General features: G+C 48.2%; 1 protein-coding gene across 2 annotated transcripts in view; it reads right to left on the bottom strand.

Annotated features, from left to right (window-relative positions):
• Positions 1-17122, bottom strand: part of LOC136609557 (uncharacterized) — a 39679-nt gene extending 22557 nt beyond the window's left edge. Inside the window, exons 1-3 of one of the 2 annotated variants that reach the window (XM_066589162.1) lie at positions 16830-17122; positions 10524-11400; positions 1199-1310 (exon numbers count right to left, since the gene is read on the bottom strand). In XM_066589162.1, coding sequence (XP_066445259.1) covers positions 10542-11400; positions 16830-17104 — 1134 coding nt within the window. In that variant the 5' untranslated portion in view covers positions 17105-17122 and the 3' untranslated portion in view covers positions 1199-1310; positions 10524-10541. Of the gene's footprint in view, positions 1-1198; positions 1311-10523; positions 11401-16829 lie in introns of those variants that run through there. The other variant, XM_066589161.1, reaches the window with a different exon arrangement.
• Between the last annotated feature and the right edge of the window lie 1346 nt (positions 17123-18468).

Here is an 18468-nt window from a genome sequence, read left to right as displayed (position 1 = left end):
ACCTTTTGATAAATTGGTCTCTAATAGCCACCAAAGAAGGTAACTTTTTACGACATCTGTAAAGATAACTCTTTTGTCTAGAGTATTGTTGCCTGTCCCATACTGTTAGTACAAATTTTTGGAGGGCCCTGGAGTGATGCTGAGCCCATGCTACCGCTGGAATGCAGGTGTTCAGTTTGCCCAGAAGGGACATTACTGCCCTGATTGTACAAGACCTTGTGGATAGAAAATGAAAGACTTGAACGTGAAGATCCTCTCTCCGAGAAGTGGGGAGAAATGAACTTTGAGGCACTGAATCCAACATGATCCCGAGAAACTTCTTTTGTTGACTTGGCTCCATGTAGAATTTTTCCCAATTTATCAGCCACCCTACATGCTGAAGTAGCTGTGTGGGATCGCAGAAGGTCCTTGTTGTCTGCCACTAAAAGGATGCTGTCTAGATAAGGTACTACTATAACCGCCCTTTTTCTTAGTATGGCCGCAACCTCTGCTATAACTTTTGTAAAGATCCAAGGTGCTGAAGAGATCCCGAAGGGGAGGCATCTGTATTTCTCACATTGCCCCTTATGTGCACTGCAAACCTCAGATATTTCTGAGCCTCTTTTGGATTAGTCCTTGGCTTGGTGTGCATTATGCTCAGGTCAGACATGACAGGCGGAGGCTCTGACCTCTAGAAAAGTTTCTGCATGAAGTCAGTGGAATATAGAGGTACATCAGAGTGCCCTCCCACTGACACCAGAAAAGTCTAAGGGCTCTCTCACACGAGTGTTTTCCGTGCACGTATCTTCCACACAGCAGCATGCAGCAAATACGCAATTAATTGCATGCTTGCTGTGTGCCATCAATCCCCATACACTACCTTGTTGTGTATGTGCGAGTAATACATGCCATGTTCTTTTTCACGAGCATTTTGTAACATTAGTACCACAAATTAAGCATGCAAAACCCTCACATGTAATACATGGTAAAATATACTCATGTGGGAGAGCCATTAAACTGACCAGAAAACAAGGGGAGGAGCCTAGACTAGTTGGAAAGTTGTCTTGCACAAGCTGCATCACTGAGGTGCATGTAGAGAACATCCTGTAAGAGCATCAAGCAACGGCATTACAACTAAAAACAAATTTTTTTTAATCGAAGTTTTTGTTCCATTTCTTATAAAACAAAGTGAAAAAAGAAGCAACGCCCAACAGTCGGCAACATACAACAGTAAGGACATCAGCATGCTAAATTAGAGGCCATCGTCTTCTGTAAACACAACTCAACTGTGCAGATAAGACTCCATCTGGTAGCGCACTGCGACAAAGACCCTAAGAAGAAAAAACAAGAAAAATTAGTAACAAATATCACTAGAGGCGGCTGCAATTAGTGAAGAACATAATAAACCATCTCCTTAATGAGGTGCCAAAGAACAAATAGGACGGAATAAAGGAGGATGAAGTCTACAGCGGCAATGGGAAATGTAATTTTCCCCTTGAAAACGCAATACTGGCACCAGCCTTCACCAAAATTAGGTGGAAGAAAAGAAGAACAGAGTCTGATGCTGTTCAATGTTTTCTATTAAAGGGGTTGTCTCGCGGCAAACATCAAAATTTTACATTAGCCCATTCCCCCTGATCTGGAATATAATTTCTCCAGCAGGCTTTGGGGTATTTTGTCGCTTCCAAATTGAGTATTGTGTGCACACTTCGTCGAGCAGAATCAGACACAAATGCTTGTCTAAAACCGGGAGAGTCTCTACCATGTGTAGAGGCTCAAGCCTTTTATTATAACACATGACAACCGCCCTTCAATGGGCGTGCAACAGATTACATCAGTAACATATAAGATTCTCATTTGTCGGATCATATAGAATCCCCCACCTCTCTGCCCACCCCCTTCCAAGTGTTGAGGTGGTATGGACTTTTGTCCTAGCTGAAGTCATCTCCGTGTAGTGATGAATCATTGTTTACCTAGCTTCAGGATGAGAGTGGAAGGGGGCCTAGGTAAACACTCAGTATTGAACACAGGATATACACAACACTATAGCCCTTAACTCTTAGAGGTCTCTTGTGCAATCCCTATGTACTTAGAGCAAATACATCACCCATCCATTGGCTAGCAAATACCATGATTAGATTGTGTGTGTCCTTTAGACTCCTCAGAGCTTAGAGTCATTACAACAGCAAAATACATTTGGGTTATATTAATCGATAGACATTTTATACAAAATAATCATCATGTCTATCACACCCCGGCATAAAATAGCAATTTTAAGTGGTTTTTAAACCGCTTGCTACTCACCGATCCGACGAAATATGGAGTTATATAAATCTTCTCCCTAAGATGGCCACCGGTCCTTTCCCAGGGATGCACTGCGGTTTTCTCCCATGGTGCACCGCAGGTCTTCTCCCATGGTGCACCATGGGCTCTGTGCGTTCCATTGCCGATTCCAGCCTTCTGATTGGCTGGAATCGGCACACGTGACAGGGCGGAGCTACGATGACGACGCGGTGACCAGCTCTCCGGCACGAGCGGCCCCGTTCACCAGGCAGAAGACCGCACAGCGCAAACGCGTCTAAAAACGACAGAAGACAGCGAAATTAGATGGATCCATGGCGACGGGGACGCTAGCAACGGAGCAGGTAAGTGAATAACTTCTGTATGGCTCATATTTAATGCACGATGTACATTACAAAGTGCATTAATATGGCCATACAGAAGTGTATAGACCCACTTGCTGCCGCGAGACAACCCCTTTAAGGCTAAAACTACATGGAAACTTTGGTCTGACCAAAGATCGCTGTGCAGCCCTGCGACTCTCCACTGTCATCATTGTCAATGGCATTACAGTGTGTATTGCAGGTTGGCTCGACTCGCACACCACATAAATCCAGCCCCAATTCCAAAAAAGTTGGCACTATGTGTATTACAAATGAGTGTTAAGGAAAAAAAAAAAACGCAATTTGGAAGCCTGATATAACCATATTTTATTCACAGTAGAACATTTTGGAAGGTAAAAAAAGGGAGACTTTTCCCATTAAGTTGGGACAAGTTTAACAAATGTTGGATAGGTAAGTGGTAATAATGAAAGAGAGTTGGGGGGGGGGGGTCAATTTTCTACCAAGTCACATGACTCTGTAAAAAAAGAGCATGTTAGAGAGGCAGAGTCTCTCAGAGAAATTGATCAAAGAATTGTGCAACAATTTCAGAAAATGTTCATCAATGTAAAATTGTGAGGACTTCGACTATCCCACCATCTACACTACATAATGGCATCAAAAGATTGTGTGTCTGGAGAAATTTATGTGCACAAGACAGATGGTCAATATTGGATGCTGGAGATCTACGGGCCCTCAGGTGACACTGCATTAAATACAGGCATGATTCTGTAATGCAAATCATGCATGGGCTCAGGAATACTTCCAGAAATCATTGTTTATTAATCCACACAGCACGTTAAAGCTATATCATGCAAAGAAGAACCCATGTCTCAACACAATCCAGAAACGCCGGCATTATCTATGGGCCAATGTTCCCGTAAAATGGACAGAAAAAATGGAAACCTTTTCTGTGGTCAGACGAGTCAAAAATTGAAATTCTTCGTGTGACCCACAGACGCCGTGTCCTGTGAACTCAGAAGAGAAGGACCATCCAGCTAGTTATCAGCGCACAGTTCAAAAGCAGAAATGTCTGATGGTAAGGGGCTCCATTAGTGCCTATGGCATGGGCAGTTTATACATCTGAAAGGCACTATCAATGCTGAGCAGTATATAGAGGTTGTAGAACAGCATATGCTCCCATCCAGACAATGTCTCCTTCAGGGAAGGCCTTGCATATTTCAGCTAAACCTCATACTGCATTCATCACAACATCATGGCTTTACAGAAGAGGAGTCTGGATAATGAATAGGCCACCTGAAGTGCAGACCATCACCAACAGAAAACATTTGGTGCATTACGAAAAAAAAAAATCCAGCAAAGACGACCCCAGACTGTTAAGCAGCTAGAATCCTACATTAGGCAAGAATGGGACAACTTTCCACTCCCAAAACTGCAGCAACTGGTCTCCTCACTTCCCAATTGTAGATATGGCCCTGCCCTAACTTTTGTGAGAGGTGTTGCTGCCATTAATTTCTAAAGAAGTTTTTTTCTTTAATTTAATTGTAAAAAGGTCTCTCTTCAGACTTTGAAGAAAGGGGAAGAGAGGAGCCACATTCAGACTGGAGGTGCAAGCAGAGTAAATTTAAGAATTGCCCCCATCTGTAGCAGGTCGAATTAATCTTATAAACTGATAATTCTCCCAAAATTCCTGTAGTGCTTGAAACATGCAGATACGATAGTACCACAAAACGTTTTTTAATGAAACTAACTCTATTATAATCCTTAATCTGGGGAAGAGCCAGAGCAAAACTCCATTTGGAAACCTTACAGTGCCCAAAAGATATGGCAGGCACGGCACTGATGTATATTCTGTGGTGAATGAAATATGGTTATATCGCAGACCAATGTGACCACACTAGGAAAATCTTACTTCTCAAAAAAATAGATTATACCTACCCGATAATCGGGTTTCCAGTAGTCTCCACGACAGCACCAATTGAGATTGCCTCCTCCTGATAGGACAGGAACACAGAGAGGTTAAAAGATCCCCCCTTCCCTCAGTGGATTCTAATGAATTGCCGGGGTAGGAGCTCAACTTAAATTCTTTCCCTTAACCGGGGTTTTTTTTTTTTAATTATTAAATTATATTTATATATATTATATTCTATAGTTTCTTTTCTATCAATTTAGGGGGGGGGGGGGGGAAGGTACGGGTGCTGTCGTGGAGACTACTGGAAACCCGATTATCGGGTAGGTATAATCTATTTTTTCCCCAGTCGTCTCCACGACAGCACCAATTGAGACGTACCAACTAAAGTTTCCCTAGGGTGGGATTGCTGCCGAGAGGACTTTGCGGCCGAAGGCCATGTCCTCGTCCTGCTGCACATTTACCCTATAGTGTTGGGGTTTCTTCCAGACTGCGGCTTTGCATATCTGCTCGACCGAAGCTGAGCTATGTTCGGCCCATGAGGATGCTACTGCCCTTGTAGAATGGGCTTTAAGAGCTAAAGGGATTTCCTTCCCGAGGGCCTTATAGGACTCTATGATGGCTAGGCGGATCCACCTGGCTATGGAGCTTTTCGCTGCTTTGCTCCCTTTATTTGGGCCACTGAACTGGACGAACAAGTTGTCGTGTCGCCTCTATGTAGCCTAGGACTGCTCTCCTAACGTCTAGGCAGCTTAGGGTTTTTTCTTCCTCGTTTTTAGGTTTACTAAAAAATGAGGGGATTATTATGTCTTGGGACCTATGAAAATGTGATACTACTTTCGGCATGAAGGCAGGGTCCGTTTTAAATACTAATTTGGTGTCCGAGATTTTCAGGAACGGGTGGCGAATGGACAAGGCCTGCAGCTCGCTAACCCATCTTGCGGAGGTGATGGCTACTAAGAAAATGGTCTTGATAGTAAGCATTTTTATGGGTAGTGCTTCGATCGGCTCGAAGGGTACCGTTGTCATGGCCCTTAGGGCCCAATTAAGGTTCCAGTCTGGAAAAAGATTTATGGGCCTAGGCCGTAATCTAGTTGCTGCTGCTAGGAACCTGTTGACCCATCTGTTGTCTGCGAACTTTGTGTCACATATGGCGCTAAGGGCTGCGACCTGGACCTTCAGGGTGCTTGGAGAGAGGCCCATCTCTAGGCCCTCCTGCAAGAACTGTAAGATTAGAGGGATGTCCGGGATAGAATCCCCACGATCCCTTCCCTGTCTCCATGAGGAAAACCTTCTCCAAACTTACTGGTAGATAAGGTGGGTCATCTTTTTTCTGCTGGACATTAACGTTTCTACTACTCTCTGAGAATCCCTTCTCTTTTAGTGAGGATTCCTCAAGAGCCATGCTGTTAAGTGGAGCTTGTCTAGGCTCGGATGGTTCAGTGGCCCCTGCGATAGACGATCTGTCCAGGTAGGGAAGGTGACTGGGTCCTGGACGCTCAATGTTGCTAGAAGACCGACCAGCTTCTCTTGGGCCAGAAGGGGGTCACCAGGATTAGTGTGCATACCTGGGTTCTGAAATGTTGTAAGACTCTGGGGATCAACGGTATAGGAGGAAAGGCGTACGCCAGCCCCTCTCCCCAGTCATGGCCTAGGGCGTCTACTGCTGTCGGACGATCTCCTGGCCGGAGGGAGAAGAAGTTGCTTACTTTGGCATTTTCCCTGGTTGCGAACAGGTCCAATTGTGGGGCCCCCCACTGGTTGGTCAGGATTCTGAATGCTTCCAGGGAGAGAGACCATTCTCCTGGGTCTATTTGCCTCCTGCTGAGAAAGTCCGCTTTTTGGTTTAGCGTCCCCTTCAAGTGGGTTGCCGTGATCGAGAGGATCCGGCCCTCTGTCCAGTGGAAAATTTTCTGTGCGATGTTTTGCAGGGTGGGAGATCTTGTGCCCTTTTGGTGTCGTATATGGGCGACCGCGGTGATATTGTCTGACAGTATCTTTATATGCTGGTCCCGTAGAGAGTTCCCTAACTGCTGTAGGACCTGCCATACGGCCTGTAGTTCCCTGTAATTTGAGGACTGTTCTTTTGTCCTTTGAGGCCATGGGCCCTGAAAGAACTGGTTCCCACATGCGCTCCCCATCCCCAGGCGCTTGCGTCTGTTGTGATGTGAGTGGCTGGGTTTTGTAGCCCATGAACCTCTCTCCGCAGGTTCTCTAGGGATGTCCACCAACGCAGGGATGTTTTCACCGCGCTTGGGATGTACATTCTTGTCCCTAGAGAGGACTGCCTTTTGTCCCACGTGGATAGGACTGAGGCTTGCAGGGCTCTGGTGTGAGCCTGGGCCCATGCCACTCCTGGAATGCATGACGTCAAGCTTCCCAGGAGAGACATGGCTTCCCGAATCGTGCATAATAGTCTCCGTAGAAAGGTTTTGACTAGCCGTCGGATGTTTTGTATTTTCTCCTCGGGTAGGCAGGAGCATTGCAATTCTGAGTCGAGTGTTATACCCAGAAACGTTTTCTGCTTGTCGGGATCTAGGCTGGATTTTTCCCAGTTTATGATCCATCCTAAGGATTGGAGAAGTTCCAGCACTATTCTCAGGTGTTTCATTAGGAGTTCTCTGGACTCTGCTATTATTAAAATATCGTCCAGGTAGGGTACTATTAGGACCGACTTCTTCCTCAGGTAGGCGGCTACCTCTGCCATAATTTTGGTGAAGATTCTGGGTGCTGAGGAGATCCCGAAGGGCAGGCATCTGAATTGATGGTGCTCTATTCCTTTGCCCATATCCACTGCGAACCTTAGGTATTTCCGGGACCCCTCGTGGATCGGTACGTGGAAATAAGCATCCTTTAAATCGATGGATGCGATGTAGGCTCCTTTGGGAATCAACTTTATCGTTGAGGAGATGGACTCAATCTTGAATTTTCTGTATCTGATGCAGGTGTTCAGAGGTTTCAGGTTCACCATCATCTGCTGTTTCCCACAGGGTTTCCTTACTAGGAAGAGCCTGGAATAATGGCCCTAGGTTTCCTCGTTTTGCGGTACGGGGGATATTGCGTTTAGTTGTTGCAGGTCCCGAATGCTTTGCCTTAGTAGGTGTAACTGTTGTTTGGAGCCTCCCGTGATAACGGATTTTCTTCTATGGAGGGACACCAGCTCTATCCGGTATCCCTGCTGTAAGATCTTTGGGATCCATGGGCCTTCGCAAATCGCGGCACATTGATCCACAAAGCTCCCCAGCCTTGCCCCTACGGGGATGGCGTCAGGGTCTCTGCTTTGGCTCCCCCTGGTGGGGATTAAAGAGGATGTTCCTTCCTCTGCCCCCCTTGGGGTAACTCCAGCGGCCTGTCTTGCCCTTGCCTCGGTAGGCCTCTGGCTGTTGCACTGGGGCCCGGAAGAAGGTCTTCCCTCTCTGTGGCTTTTCTTCCGGGAATCCCTTCTTTTTGTTGGCCGCCTTCTCTAGAATCTTGTCAAGGTCCGGTCCGAACAAAAACTGGCCGTAGAACGGGAGGGCGCATAGCTTATTTTTTGAGGCTAAATCGCCTGACCACGATTTCAGCCATAACACTCTTCTGGCTGAGTTAGACTGGGCTGTAGCTTTCGCCAAGAGTTTGACAGTTTCGGCCGCGGCGTCCACTAGGAAATTTGTTGCCATACGCAGGATCGGAAGGGAATTTAGGATCTGTTCCCTCGGCGTCTTATTGGTTAGGTGTAGCTGTTCTAGCCATACCCCCAGAGTCCGCGCCACACAAGTGGCTGCGATCCCTGGCCTAAGTATGTTTGCCGCTGCCTCCCATGATTTCTTTAAAAGGCCCTCAGCTTTGCGATCCATGGGATCTTTTAACTGTGCGGCGTCCTCAAAGGGCAGGGTCGTTTTCCTGGCTACTTTGGCCACTGGGACGTCTACCTTAGGTACCTCCTCCCAGCTTGCGCAAACTTCCTCCTCGAATGGGTACCTTCTTTTTACCCCTCTAGTGGAGAAGGAGCTTGCATCTGGTTTCCTCCACTCTTTCTGGATTATTTTGGTGATATTCTTGTGGACAGGGAAGGTATGCTTGCGCCTCTCCCCTAGTCCCCCGAACATCTCATCTTGTAAGGTACGTGGTTCTCTGGGCTCTTCTATTTTTAGTGTAGCGCTGACTGACTTAATCAATTCCGTTAAGTCGTCTTGATGGAATAAGTATCTTTTGTAGTCCTCCTCATCTGAGGACTCCTCGGCCGCCTGTTCCTCTTGCTCCGACCCGATAGAACTCTCGGAGTCGGAAGGCTCATCAGGAACATACGCCCTTTTCTGGCGTTTCGCTGGCGGCGCCAGCTGTGACGTTAGGGCTGATCTAACCTCTTCTTTCACCAGCTTCCTAACGTCCTCCATGAATCCCCCCGATTCCTCTTTGACTAGCCTAGCTACGCACGCCTTGCATAGAGGCCTCTGGTACGTAGCTGGCAGTCTTATCCCGCATTCCACGCATTTTCTGAGTTTTGTTCTGGGGGGGGGGATGTCTTTTATCCCCCTGACAAATAAAGCATTTTTGTGGGTAAATATGCAATTTTTCCATACACAATACACTGGATATTTGCATTGTATTTTTTGCCGCACTGGCTACTTACGGCCGCTGAGGCTGAGGTTTCAGCTATCTCTGGGGCTGGAGCACTCATTACTATACCGATGTTGCAGACACCTTGCGACCTGTAGTGCTGGTTTGTTCTGGCTTCTCTCAGGTTCCTATCTTTTAAAATTTTCGCGCTCCTGCGCTAAGCCCCGCCTCCTCCGCTCCTGATGCAGAAGCGATGACGTCATCGCGCTGGAACGTGACGCGGCACCCTGCCCACCGTCGTCGAAGGGCTTCCTGGAGCGCCGCGCTGTAACTCTGCAGGGAGGACGAGGGGGACTGAGGCTCCCACTTTGTACCCCCCATGGGCCGCCGCGGGAGGTACCTGGCCCGGGGGTTACCACCCCATGTGGCGTCCCGGGAGTCGTCTGGCTTGGAAGGGAGGACAGGCTGACCCACTGCCCTCTGATCCGCCTGTAAGTAATCCTGGCTGGCTTCTCCACCAGCCCCTCTCAGAGATCCTGCCTCCTGGCAGGACAGGAAGACACTGAGGAAAGTGGGGTTGGGGGGGGGGGGGGGGGGAGCTTTTAACCTCAGTGTGTTCCTGTCCTATCAGGAGGAGGAAATCTCAATTGGTGCTGTCGTTGAGACGACTGGGGAAAAAACGTTTATAGCTCACCAAGACACGACTAGGCCTAGATATATTAAATCCTGGGAAACGAACTTAAGATAAAACTGACAAGACAAGGAGGTGAAATCAATCTTGGGTTGCTCACATGGCCATTCTAGATGTATCAGGTTACAACCAAAGCATTACAAACTCCTGACAAATCTCTAATCCCCCCAGCGTGGCTTGAACCCCAGGCACCAACTATCACTCAATGGTTGGCTAAGGTTAACGAGATACGCGGGTTCCAAGAACTGACAAGTTGGTCAAATAGGACCCATGAGAATTTTAGGATTATATGGGGACTTTGGCTAAGTAATTTCCAACCTTCTTCCAAACTCACCCAGGATGGAAGGGTTGCATAGTTAGCCGTACATCTAACAGACTCCAAACCTACGTTGTAGCCCTGTATCTTTCTCTAAATACAATGGGTAATGTCTTTCACACAAAATGTTATTGAGCTGCAGGTGCCCTTTCCCTCTTCTTTTCCCCAACCCTGCTCTCGAACCCTTAAAATTTTGAAAAATGTACTTTTCTAATTTCTTTGTCAGTTTGTTATACAAGTATTCAACTGCATGTGATTAATGTTAGAATACCCCGTATGCTTGTTGTTTTAATAAAACTAAGAATATACCAAAAAAAATCATTTTTTTACATTTTACTGTGCTGCAAAAAGTTACATGAAGGCGCTCGTGACTGCAAAGTGCAGAGTGGCATTTTACAATGCGCCAAGTATCTACTTTCAGAAAATCTTTTAAAGGTTTTGGGGCATACAGGAATAGGATCATCTTACCCATGGATAATGGTCCTGTTAAGGCACTCTTTCTTCTGGGCAGCTGAAGTACTCTGCGAACTGGTCTCGTATCTTCATAACAGCATTAGTGGCTCGGGGGCCAGGGTCGGAAACACTGGGCAAGTCAGATTCCAAAGGGATCTGAAATAAAATCTCACGTGGCAGAATAAGGTTATGGAGAACCACACATGCCTTTATAATCAGCTGCATGTCTTCTGCCGAGGCATACGAGCTTTTGGTCAGCACCTTCCAGTCCACAATTAGGATTAAGAAAGCGCCTTCTGCAAAAACTCTCGCTTTGTTTAGCTGCAGGTTAAACTCTCTCTTTGCGTCATCCAAGTTGTGGTCAGAGTAGGGCTTCAGGAGATTTGGACCCATCTTGAATGCCTTGCTTCCAACTAGTACAAAAGGCAACACTGGTTCCTGGGTCCCTGGTAGAGGCCTAGGCGGTGGAAGCCCAAACTGTCCTTCATAGAGACGTTTTCCCATATTTGAGGCCTCGAAGATCTTGGAATCATAGCCTTGGTAAAATGTTTCAAAGTCCACAGCTAAGAAACGGTAATTTGTGTCCACAATGGCCATCATGACCACTGACTGATAATCTTCATAGTCATGGTATGAAAAACCGTAACCCAGATGTTGTAGACAGCGGAAGTGTTTGGCCTCTACTACCCCGACACAATTTGGGAATTGGGTTACTTCTTCAAATCCTTCAGCGATATCTAACCAGTCGTCTGCTGTTGGGTGGGGCAGTTGCTCAGGTTGAAGGACATCCCACAGTATCCTACAAGTATTCTTCACTATTTGAGTTATTGTGGAATTGGACAAAGCAAACTGCAAATGAAGGGTGGAGTAACTAGTTCCTTTTGCCAAGTACCTATAAATAAAACAAAAACAAAAATTACATTATAGAAAAAACAGAAATTGTTGTACTTTACAAGGAGGAACCCGGCCCGTTTTTATTACATTACTCAAATTTTAGAATTGTCACTTTAAGATTTCAACTTTTAGGCGTCTTTCACAGGAGCGTTTTATCGCAGCTATTTTGCTGAGGTCTCTTCCTCCACCCCAGGGAATTCTGGACTGAAGCGTATATATGCCACAGACCAATCTTATGAATGGGCGAGAAAATGGTAGATTTAACCGCAACTTGGTCACGGCTTTCTCTCGCCCATGCGATTTTTCTGGCCGCGATGCGGGCGGCCAAAAATCACAACGCCCGTGTGAAAGAACCCTCAGGTTATTGGGTAGGATTGTGCGCTGCTCAAGAAAGATGTCAGCAACACATAAGCATTCCAGTATAACCACAAGTCGATTATACTGTCCTGTTAGGAAGCAGAAGCGACCGGGAATCAATTTCACCTGCTTTTGTGCAAATGAAAGTGACAACAGAAGCATCGGAGAGGCAGCGGCAAGACAACCCCCAAAAAGGAGACGATTTCTCTGTAGTATAGAGCAATTATTGAAATAAATCGGGTAGGGAGTAACCAGTCTGATTTTAAACAATAATTGTGAATTGGGACTCCCAATTCCAACATACATTAAAGTTAAAGGGGTTGTCCCGCGCCGAAACGGTTTTTTTTTTTTCAATAGCCCCCCCTGTTCGGTGCGAGACAAACCCAATGCATGTGTTGAAAAAAAAAAAAAAAAACGGATAGTACTTACCCGAATCCCCGCGCTCCGGTGACTTCTTACTTACCTTGCGAAGATGGCCGCCGGGATCTTCACCCTCGGTGGACCGCAGGTCTTCTGTGCGGTCCATTGCCGATTCCAGTCTCCTGATTGGCTGGAATCGGCACACGTGACGGGGTGGAGCTACGAGGAGCAGCTCTCCAGCACGAGCAGCCCCAATCAACACGGAGAAGACCGGACTGCGCAAGCGCGTCTAATCGGGCGATTAGACGCTGAAAATTAGACGGCACCATGGAGACGAGGACGCCAGCAACGGAACAGGTAAGTGAATAACTTCTGTATGGCTCATAATTAATGCACAATGTACATTACAAAGTGCATTAATATGGCCATACAGAAGTGTATACCCCCACTTTGTTTCGCGGGACAACCCCTTTAATTGGAGTGAAAAATCGGGTTCTCTAATTTGGCGTTCTTGAACAAAAGTGGAGATGCAGGAAGTGTTGGTGGCAGCAGCCCAGTGGTGGGGTCCAAAGTTCAAATCCCCATCAAACTCTGAAAAGCAGAGAGACAAGATTTTGGTGATAATTTACCAAAAATAGGATCAGAACCGATTTGGAAAATATCAGCCTGACTTTATCGCCCAGCCAATCCTGATGAGCAACACTACTCCTCTCTCCTTACTGACGGATGCAAGTCTTGCTGCTGTTCTTGGCACTACGGGTTACCAGCAGCGCTATCAGGTTGCACAAGTAGTCCTGCTCCTTCAGGATGATACATCGTATGTGCCATCACAAGTGTCTCCCAGCACAGTGTTAAGAGCATGGAGCAGATTCCAGGACATGAGCTGTTTCATCAGGTGAGCTTCCCTTTATTTTTTTTGAACACCAAATTTTTGCCTCAGAGAGGAGTAAGTATTTATACACACTGTATTTTTCACTTTATAAGATGCACTCACCCCCCCCCCTCCCCAAACGGACAACGGTGGGACAGGGGTCAGTGCATCCTATTAAAGGGAACATGCCAAAATTCGGAACCAACTGGCAGCTATGCGATAAGGATCACACGGCCACTCCATAGCAGGGAAGGAGAGCCACCCGTACGAACTGCTGCCGCTCACCTGCCCCCACCAATCAGCTGTAGGTACGGGCGGCTCTCCTCCCCTGCTATGGAGCCAGCAACTGTGTGATAAGGCGGGGAGGAGAGCCGCCTGTACCTACAGTTGATTGGTGGAGGCGGGGGAGCAGCAGCAGTTTGTACGGGCGGTTCTCCTCCCCTGCTATGGAGCGGACCTGCATATCCATAGCTGATTTTATACTATGCGGCGCTCCCCCTCACCTCCTCCGTAGGCTACCTGCTGTCAACGCTACCCAGTTTCTGATTCCCAGCGACCTGTAGTGGCCTCACCTGACTAGCATCACCTGACCACTGGCACCACACGTGACCAGGCTACATGGAACCAGGAGCCTGGGGAGCGCCGACAACGGGAAGCCTTGAGAGGAGATGAGCAACCCATAGTATGAATCAGCTGCACATACGCAGCCGATTGCCAGTCAAAAGCTGCACCAACTGTAGAGATTTTGACCATTTTTTAAGATGCAGAATTTGCTGCGGACATTCCGCAGCATTTACGCCATATGTAAACATCTCCTAAGTCAGCTTAAGGTACGCTGCAGTAGCAGAGTGGCCTCAGTGGTAATAGTGTCCCCTATACCAGCTCCAGCAATTATAGTGACCCCCCCACAGTACCACATCAATAATAGTGACCCCCCCACACACACAGTAGCCCCAATAACAGTGACCCCCCCCCCACAGTAGCCCCATCAATAACAGTGACCCCCCCCCACAGTAGCCCCATCAATAACAGTGACCCCGCCCCCACAGTAGCCCCATCAATAACAGTGACCCCGCCCCCACAGTAGCCCCATCAATAACAGTGACCCCGCCCCCACAGTAGCCCCATCAATAACAGTGACCCCGCCCCCACAGTAGCCCCATCAATAACAGTGACCCCCCCCCCACAGTAGCCCCATCAATAACAGTGACCCGCCCCCACAGTAGCCCCAATAACAGTGACCCCCCCCCCACAGTAGCCCCATCAATAACAGTGACCCCTACACAGTAGCCCCATCAATAACAGTGACCCCTACCCACAGTAGCCCCATCAATAACAGTGACCCCTACCCACAGTAGCCCCATCAATAACAGTGACTCCCAACCCACAGTAGCCCCATCAATAACAGTGACTCCCAACCCACAGTAGCCCCATCAATAACAGTAACCCCCCCACAGTAGCCCCATCAACAGTGACCCCCCCACAGTAGCCCCATCAATAATAGTGACCCCCCAAAGAAGTTCCATCAATAATAGCGACCCCCCAAAGAAGTTCCATCAATAATAGCGACCCCTCCACAGAAGTCCCATCAATAATAGTGACCCCCCGCACAGAAGTCCCATCAATAATAGTGACCCCCATAGTAGCCCCAACAATAGTGACCCCCCTATTAGCCCCATCAATAATGACCCCCCTATTAGCCCCATCAATAATAGTGACCTCCCCCCACAGTAGCCCCATGAATAATAGTGACCCCCATAGTCGCCCCAACAATAGTGACCCCCCTAGCAGCCCCATCAATAATAGTGACCCCCATAGTTGCCCCAAAAATAGTGACCCCCCCCACAGTAGCCCCATCAATAACAGTGACCCCCCCACAGTAGCCCCATCAATAACAGTGACCCCCCCCACAGTAGCCCCATCAATAACAGTGACCCCCCCACAGTAGCCCCATCAATAATAGTGACCCCCCCGCACAGTAGTCCCATCAATAATAGTGACCCCCCGCACAGTAGTCCCATCAATATTAGTGACCCCCCGCACAGTAGTCCCATCAATAATAGTGACCCCCGCACAGAAGTCCCATCAATAATAGTGACCCCCCACTAGTAGCCCCATCAATAGTGACCCCCCCCCACAGTAGCTCCATCAATAATAGTGACCCCCCTAGTAGCCCCATCAATAATGACCCCCCTAGTAGCCCCATCAATAACAGTGACAACCCCCCACAGTAGCCCCATCAATAATAGTGACCCCCCCAAAGACGTTCCATCAACAATAGTGACCCCCCGCACAGAAGTCCCATCAATAATAGTGACCCCGCACAGAAGTCCCATCAATAATAGTGACTCCCATAATAGCCCCATCAATAATGACCCCCCTAGTAGCACTATCAACAATAGTGACCCCCCCCAACAGTAGCGCCATCAACAATAGTGACCCCCCCCCCACAGAAGTACCATCAATACTAGTGCCCCCCCCACAGCAGCCCCATCAATAATAGTCACCCCCCACAGTAGCCCCATCAATACTCAGTTGCTATGGATATAGCAGTACGCAGTCTGCCAGTTTGTACCTGGTTGCCAGACTGCTGCACACCTCTGTGGAGACTCCAATAAATGACACCTCACTAATTTACACATACCAGCTCTTAGCTCCACCCCCCATATCACATGAGTGACATCATCACAGGCCCTTTATCCTCCTTCTGCAGTGAATGAGGAATTATAGGCAGACTACCCCCCCCCCCCCTGAAAATCCTTGCATGGAGTATCACAGTGAGAAATCGCAGCGATATCGCACTGACCAGCGCTGTGATGTCGTGTCGCCCCTGTGAAGGAGGCCTAAAGGCATCAGGGAAGTGCTGCTTTTACTGGCTTTTTTTGTAGTATTTTTTTTGGTCACACATGGATTTTTTTTCCTATCGAAAACATTGAGGGGGAAGCAAGACCCCCCCAGAGCCACGGGAAAAAAAAGCAATGCAACAAAATAAATAAATAAATAAAGGCAGCATTTGTAGGGCGCCATTTTATACTATTGACCTACTGCAAGATCTGGACACTACGATTTTTTGTCTCAAAGAAACCCCACTACATCAAAATGGAAAAAAGTAGTGTTTCTGCAAAAAAGACTGAAACATCAGCTTTCGGCGGCGCAAAACGAAACAGCACGCTCGATTTTCCTTTGTGCACTAGAAGCTCCCCACAGAAGTCAACGGGAGATGCGCAAATGTGCGTGTAACACGCTGCGCAATTCCAATAGAAAGACAACACATCTGGAACTCATCAGACTAGTCGGTCACTTCACTCGGTGCGCCTGTTTGCTGCACGCAGAAGCACATGCCCGGCGGGCGGAAAAAGTACAGAAAAATACGCCGATGCGCACAAATAAGCATCGCTCATTCCGAAAATATGGGCCTTATGCACATGGGGCAAAGTGGGCAGCAGATCCCACGCTTGTCACCAGCGCGGGCGATCGGCTGCTCAGTGTGCCCATAGATGGGTGTGGAGATTCCTCTCTGCACGCACACCAGCGGATTTTATTTGCGGCCGCTACATGCTGAAAATAAAATCGTGGCATGCTCTATTTTACAGCGGAATATGGCTTCGCAGTCAATGTTGGCCGTCCCTGCCGCAGCCTCCGCTGAGCATTGCAGAAGTGTCGCGGATCGGCTTCATCACCTAGAAACCACGCAGGGAGATCTATACTGCGCCGGCGGCACATCCGCGTACAGAAGAAGATGATTTCTGACAGGCCAGCACTGGAGGATTCCATGCGTGCCATGTGCATGCGGCCCTATTAGTCGTTCCTCCCCATCAGCCCTGTCGCAGCAGCGCCACCTGAGGGTCAGTAGAAGCATCTCCTCCGCGGACACTCTCTCCCTCTGGTGGGCATCAATGCGCTCCAGATATCTGCGGGTCTTGGACAGAAGAGCATCAAACTTCTCCTCCGACAGGTTTACAGTGGAGCGAAGCTTGCGGCGTCTCCTCAGCTGCTGGTAGACCTTCCAGAAGTCTCTGTGCCGGTCCTCCAGGTAGGTGGTCTGGTCATGGCGATGCCTCCGCCCCCTCCTCATCCGCAGGAGCCACAGATGGAAGCTCACAGGAACAGACATCTCCTCACAGCAGCCTAACCTGTTGCTTCCTTCAACTAGCTTTATTAGTAACCAACAGGCTGACAATGTCCCTCAGGAAACTTTATTAACTACATGAATTGTAAACAAAGCCTGATATCCTGCAGCAAGGACAGGATGTCTGTACAGTCTGCTAGTGTACAGAACCCCCATACAGGCCTCATGCTGAGGACACACATATATCATATATGTATCTTATGTATAAAACACTAAATCTGTGTGTTTGCTTCGTATAGCAACCAATCACAGCTCAGCTTTCATTTCTTATACTGCTGAGGTAAAATAAAAGCTGCGCTGTGATTGGTTGCTATGGGCAACACAGATTTCCTTTTGGACAGCTCTCATAACAATGCAGTGCTGGGCTCATTGTTGTGGCCACTGTATATTCCAGGAGTGCTATTTATGCATGAGTAGATCCCCTAGTGTGTGTATATATATATATATATATATATATATATATATATATATATAAAAAGGTGGCCAGATTTGTCAAGGGTCAAAATGTGACAAAGGGGTGTGGCCAGGGGCGGGGCTCATCACAGCGCTTGATTATACCTCCATCGTTATAGAATGTACACGACTAGTAATAGTGGCCCCTATACCATCCCCAGTAGTAATAGTGGCCCCTATACCATCCCCAGTAGTAACAGTGGCCCCTATACCATCCCCAGTAGTAATAGTGGCCCCCCACCCCCCAGAGTGGCTTCAGTTAAGGTGACCAGACGTCCCAATTTAGGTGGGACAGTCCCGCTTTGAGACCCTGTGTCCCACCTTCTGCCGGGACCCTAGTGGGACAAGCATTTGCCCCGCTTTCAGAACATTTGTCCAGCTCTCTGGAGAGGTCTGGTGAGCAAGTGAGTATCGGACGTCGTGTCGCAGCTCCCTGCTCGATAATCAGCGTGCAGTGCCGCAGACCAGATGCACACACTGATAAGAGCGTGTGCACCCGGGATCCTCCTCCCCTCAGCGCTCTCCTCTTTGGTTCCGCTAGAGAGGAGACAAGAGCAGAGAGGATGAGGCGCTGCTGCACAATACTGCCGCCCACCAGCAACAGTGCTGAGAAGATTGTTGGTGCTATGAAGACCAAGGGGAGGGTAAGTATATGGGTCACTGCGCTGGTATGGGGGAGCACTATTATTGCTGGGGCTTCCGTGGGGGGGGGGGGGGGGTCACTAGTATTGCTGGGGCTTCTGGGGGGGGGGGGGACACTATTATTGCTGGGGCTTCTGTGGTGGTGGGGGGGGGGGTCACTATTATTGCTGGGGCTTCTGTGGGGGGGGGGTCACTATTATTGCTGGGGCTTTTGGGGGGGGGTCACTATTATTGCTGGGGCTTCTCTGTGGGGG

Source organism: Eleutherodactylus coqui, chromosome 1 (assembly GCF_035609145.1).
Source record: "Eleutherodactylus coqui strain aEleCoq1 chromosome 1, aEleCoq1.hap1, whole genome shotgun sequence".
NCBI lineage: Eukaryota > Metazoa > Chordata > Amphibia > Anura > Eleutherodactylidae > Eleutherodactylus > Eleutherodactylus coqui.
Note: the sequence above shows the minus strand (reverse complement) of the source record. Positions and strands in the feature narration are given on the sequence as shown.